General features: G+C 45.0%; 1 protein-coding gene across 1 annotated transcript; it reads left to right on the forward strand.

The window, feature by feature from the left end:
* Positions 1-3229: 3229 nt before the first annotated feature.
* On the forward strand, positions 3230-5367 carry LOC123067033 (11S globulin seed storage protein 2; the record flags this gene model as incomplete). The annotated part of the gene is given in 2 exon segments (XM_044489993.1): positions 3230-4170; positions 4888-5367. Coding segments are annotated over 2 exon segments (1092 nt in total), but the record flags the coding sequence as incomplete, so codon positions are not given.
* Between the last annotated feature and the right edge of the window lie 223 nt (positions 5368-5590).

Genomic DNA, 5590 nt, shown 5'->3' on the forward strand with positions numbered 1-5590 from the left:
ATTGAAGGGGTTTGAGGGGGATTTAAACCTCTTCTAAGTCAAAATATGAACCAATCCCTGCCAATCCCCTCCAATCCTCTTGGGGAGAGGATTAACCGAACAAAGCCTTAGGGGAGGGGGGTTCAGATACCAAGAAGTAAAGCTTAATGTGAAATTTTTATTTAATGGAATTTACAAATGCGGTAATAAACTGTTCTATTAATTTTTTTACACAACCTCCTTACCCGCACTGATTTTTTTCCAAACTGATATCCCACATCCTCCTCATTTTTGGTTTCTATTACTATATTTTACCCTATATGTTGCTTTTTTTTCCACTTACCTACACTGATTTCTTCATCCCTAGTGATTTCCTAGGTCCTTCCCGTCGCCTTTCCTTTTGAGCGCTCACTCACCTGCGAGTTGCAACTAAGAGAAACTCTAGTAGAGTCGCCAAATTGGCAGCCTTCATAACACATATGGAACACACTACATAATGTTTTGGAGGCTGCGGAAGCTGTTGCTACTTGTGATAGTGTTGGTATTCCCCGAAGAGGAACGATGATGTAGTATAGTAGCAGATAATATTTCCCTCAGTTAAGAATCAAGGTTTATCGAACCAGAAGGAGACGGCACACAATACCTACCCACAAAAAAAATGCTTGCACCCAATAAAGGCAAGGGGGCATCACTCTCCTTGTTCGTGCCAGTTGCAAGTATCAAATCTGGTAGTGGTAGATATAATAATAAAGGTCAAAAAAAAGTAAAATAAAACAATGAGGGGATTATAATATTTGTTTGATGATAAAGGTGAATGGACTCGGGGCCATAGCTTCACTAGAGGCATCTCTCTCATAAATAGCATTGGTGGGTAAAGAAATTATTGTTAGGCAATTGACAGAATAGCACATAGTTATGATGATCATACAAGCATAGGCCAAGAATTAGGGCAAATGGAGTCACAAGGGGCCCACAAGCCAGGATGGCGCGCCATAACCCCAAGGCGTGTACCCTTGCCTTGTGGCCACCTCGTGGGTCTTGTAGTCCTCTCCTGAAGCTTCCAATATCTTTTTTTGTCTAGAAAAAACAAAACTTTCTTCATGTTTGGACTTCTGTCGGTATGGATTTCCTGAAAAACAAAAAACATGCAGAAAATAGGAACTGGCGTTGCACTCTAAATTTATAGGTTAGTCCATCAAAATAATATAAAATGGCATATGGAGCATGCAACAAAAGTGATAATATAATAGCATGAAATAATCAAAAAGTATAGATACATTGGAGATGTATCAGCATCCCCACGCTAATTCATGCTCGTCCTCGAGTATTTAAATGATAAAAACAAATTATTTGATGTGAAATGTTACCTAATATGTTCTTAATTATGTAATCATTTGTGATATGTATATAGGGAAGCGACTGATCCAAGGCACTAGTCTATTAGTTTGATATCAAAATGATAATATTCAAGAATGCTAGAAAACAATCACTGCCTTTGAAAAATAGAAAATGCTAAAGAACATTATGCCTAAACACTTAATCTTGTAAGCATGGCATAGATCGGTCTTCCTAACATAAAGTATCAATCATGAACATCCTGGTGCCAAACCAAGCTTTTTTTTACTTTATTTTATTTTACTGCTCATCATAGAGCATTTCAGCTCGGAGCAGATACTCCACATCCCTTAGTCATACAATACTGCTCCTAGATTAGAGCTAAATCATGCTAAAACTACTCCTCATCGAATGAGAGGCTGATGAATGCTGCCTTACCGGAGCCTGATGCCTCATGGTCGTGGGTTACCCTTCGAATCCACGGGTGTTTAAAACACTGTGATGGTGTTTTTGGCTATTGAGTGATGGCTTGGTGTATAGTTGTAAGGTCAACAAATTCCTCATCTTTCCAGGGGAGGACACATCGAAAGAGAGGATAAGTAGGACCACAATGCAGCATGTAGGAGCGTTTGATTGTTGGATCACAGAGAAAACCAATGGTAACCATTGGATCATACAGAAAATCAATGGTCTTTTTTCAGGGAACAAAATCAATGGCCAGTGAATCTTTTATTTCTGTTTGTTGCCGAAAGAATCAGATCTATTATAAAAGTTCATCGGAGGTAGAAAACATGACAACCATAATAAAAAATTATCGAGATTCCGACACCACAAAACGACAAGAATTACCGCCAAAATGAGCCACCGACGCATCACTGTCTCCACTCCCATACCGGAGCCGGCTTTCAATTTTAAATGAAAACTGGGAAACCTTCATGCACATGCCCCTATGAACCAGCGCCCTGGAGCCCCATAGATCTGAAGTAGCTGGCGCCAAATCTCACCACACAACGAGAAACCCTAACCTCACCGTCCCAAGGAGATGGCATGAATCTACGTTGGAGCTTCGTTGACTACATCCAAACGGGCGAACTCAAGGAGGGTCAAAGCCCAGAAGACAAATTCGAAGAAGAAGTGCAGCACCTACGAGGGCTAAAAAAACTCTAACCTAAGCTACTAACCAGGGCAGAGGCGCCATGATTTTCCTCCCCGTCACCGACCACCGGAGAGGCAGACGGAGGGAGGCGAGTCCACAGACTCGCCGATGAAGTCTGGAGGGGAAATTTTGCCCTAGCCGCGTTGAGGGAGAAAACGAGAGGACGTCCAGTGATGTTAATCTTTTATTTTTCTCGAAATAAGGAAGTGGTCAGTGAATCTAGTACTCCAAGTATCTTAAAATTTATCTACTCTTTCTTCTTGAGCATCTTTAGCTTTTTTTCCCCTGCGATTTGTTTTCTTGAGCTACTCGTTTACGGTGCGCCCGAATTTCTCTTTTCTCTTTCTCTCTAACCAAAGTAATTAATTGACTTTTTTAGTGTAAATTAATTGACTTTCAGTGGTGCAATGTGCGTGCTCAGGCACATTAATGCCATCGGCCGATCGTTTGTCAAACAAAAAAAAAAGAAGAATGCCACCGGCCGATCTGCAAAATGAAAACCAAAGTAGATAATTCGTCCATCATCCTTATGATCCGTTCCTGCATGCTTGCATATCCAACCCGCAAGAAAAGCTCATCGTTATCCATCAGGATCGATCGATCGATCAGTTATCTCTAACAACTATTCATTATCTATCTTCTAACCCGCAGCTATAAATATGGACCATTCGGCGTCCACTTCCTCCATCCCATCCATATCGATCTTCCTCCTCCTCTCCCACGTACAATCTCATCTTGAAAACGATGGTGCAGCGCACTTCCAACGCCGAGGTCATGTCCATGGACCTGTCGCCCAAGAAGCCCGCCAAGGCCTACGCCAGCGACGGCGGCGCCTACTACGACTGGTCGCCGGCCGACCTGCCCATGCTCGGCGCGGCCTCCATTGGCGCCGCCAAGCTGCACCTCTCCGCCGGCGGCCTCGCGCTCCCCAGCTACTCCGACTCGGCCAAGATCGCCTACGTGCTCCAGGGCGCCGGCGCCTGCGGCCTCGTCCTCCCCGAGGCGGCCAAGGAAAAGGTGATCCCCGTCAAGGAGGGCGACACCCTGGCGCTCCCCTTCGGCGCCGTCACCTGGTGGCACAACGCCGAGGGCGCCTCCGCGGAGCTGGTCGTGCTCTTCCTCGGCGACACCTCCACGGGCCACGTCCCCGGCCGCTTCACCAACTTCCAGCTCACCGGCGCCGCCGGCATCTTCACGGGCTTCTCCACCGAGTTCGTCGCGCGCGCCTGGGACCTCGACCACGACGCCGCCGCCAAGATCGTCTCCACCCAGCCTGGCTCAGGCATCGTCAAGATCGCCGCGGGGCACCGGATGCCGGAGCCTCGCGCAGAGGACCGCCAGGGCGTGGTGCTCAACTGCCTCGAGGCGCCGCTCGACGTGGACATCCCGGGCGGCGGCCGCGTCGTGGTGCTCAACACGGCCAACCTGCCGCCGGTGAAGGACGTTGGTCTGGGCTCTGACCTGGTGAGGATCGACGGCAAGTCCATGTGCTCGCCGGGATTCTCCTGCGACTCCGCCTACCAGGTCACCTACATAGTGCGCGGCGGCGGCCGCGTCCAGGTCGTTGGCATCGACGGCACCCGTGTGCTGGAGACCCGCGCCGAGGCGGGCTGCCTCTTCATCGTGCCCAGGTTCTTCGTCGTCTCCAAGATCGCCGACGACACCGGCATGGAGTGGTTCTCCATCATCACCACCCCAAAGTACGTACTACATATTTCTTTTCTTCTCTTTCAGTCTGCTAGCTGTATATTTCTTGGTACGTCAAACATGTCAAGCACTGCTGCGTATATCAGATCTCATCATAGCATTATTTTTGTTCGGTATATTATGTTTCAGTTTTGAGAAATTAAAGTATACATGGCCCTAATTAGTTGCACAGTTTTGTGGCTTTCTTTGCCCTTTCTGAAATTAAAGGTTCCTGCAACATACTCAAATTTATTCAATAATTGTGGATTAAACAATGACACTGTATCTTTTCTGACTACGTTCTGGTAGTAAATATATAGGGAAACATACATAGGGCACATCTAGATGTGCCTTAATTATTGCACATCTAATTAAGTGAGTCAATCAAACTAGAAAGAAAAGGAAAAGAGACAAAAGAAATGCTTGCACGAATCTTAGCATAAAATCAATGACATAGCGCTTAGATGTGTAATATTTAGAGCACATCTAGATGTGCTTTAGTAAAACTGTTATTGTATGTTCGATGTATTCTGTTTCTGTTTTGCAACATTCAAGTATGAAGTTATTTCTCGCTGCATCTACGAAAGTTTCTTACAGACTGTATTCCTCCAGTTTGGCTAGCATTTTGTTATGTACCCTTAGCTGCACAGTATTCGAGCTCAGCCACATATTTTTCTAGTTATATTGATGGATTTGATTAATTAATGTTGTGTTGTATAAAATAAATGCAGCCCGATCTTTAGCCACTTGGCTGGTAGGACGTCAGTTTGTAAGGCGATATCGCCGGAGGTGCTAGAGACGGCCTTCAACACCACTCCAGAGATGGAAAAGATGTTCCGCTCCAAGAGGCTTGACTCTGAGATCTTCTTTGCTCCCAACTAGATCATCCACGCATCTGTCCATCTTTTGCTTGGCAACACCTTAGATTCGATTTCGATTAGGGTCACCAAGAGTTAGTTAAATTGAAGTTTGTCGCGTTTGATGGATTATGTAATAATAAGCCTGAGATGGATTTGTCATGATGGTTAGCTTTTATCAAACTCTTTGAGATCAGTTAATGTTCGATCTATGCAAGTGGTGTATCGATATATTATTGCAGTGGGTAATTTGTCACTGTTGTGTGCGCATGTGCACGCACCCCCTGCTGGTTAGGTTTTCTCAAGCTCTTTGAGATCAGTTAATGTTCGATCAATGCAATTGGTCTATTGGTACATTCCTAGAGTGGACAATTTGTCATTGTTGTGTGCGTGCAACCCCAGCTAAGCCTATGAAAACATATGGTGGGATTTTCATAAATTTTGTTTGACAAGTTATTGAGTGGTGGCGTGAGAAACCTCTTAATTTTCTTATTCCTTCTAAACTGATATGATTTTGGTGTAATAAAGGTTGCTGAGCTTCAAAAAAAAGTTGCTGCACCATTGCATTAGTTTTATG

This window comes from Triticum aestivum, chromosome 3B (assembly GCF_018294505.1).
Source record: "Triticum aestivum cultivar Chinese Spring chromosome 3B, IWGSC CS RefSeq v2.1, whole genome shotgun sequence".
NCBI lineage: Eukaryota > Viridiplantae > Streptophyta > Magnoliopsida > Poales > Poaceae > Triticum > Triticum aestivum.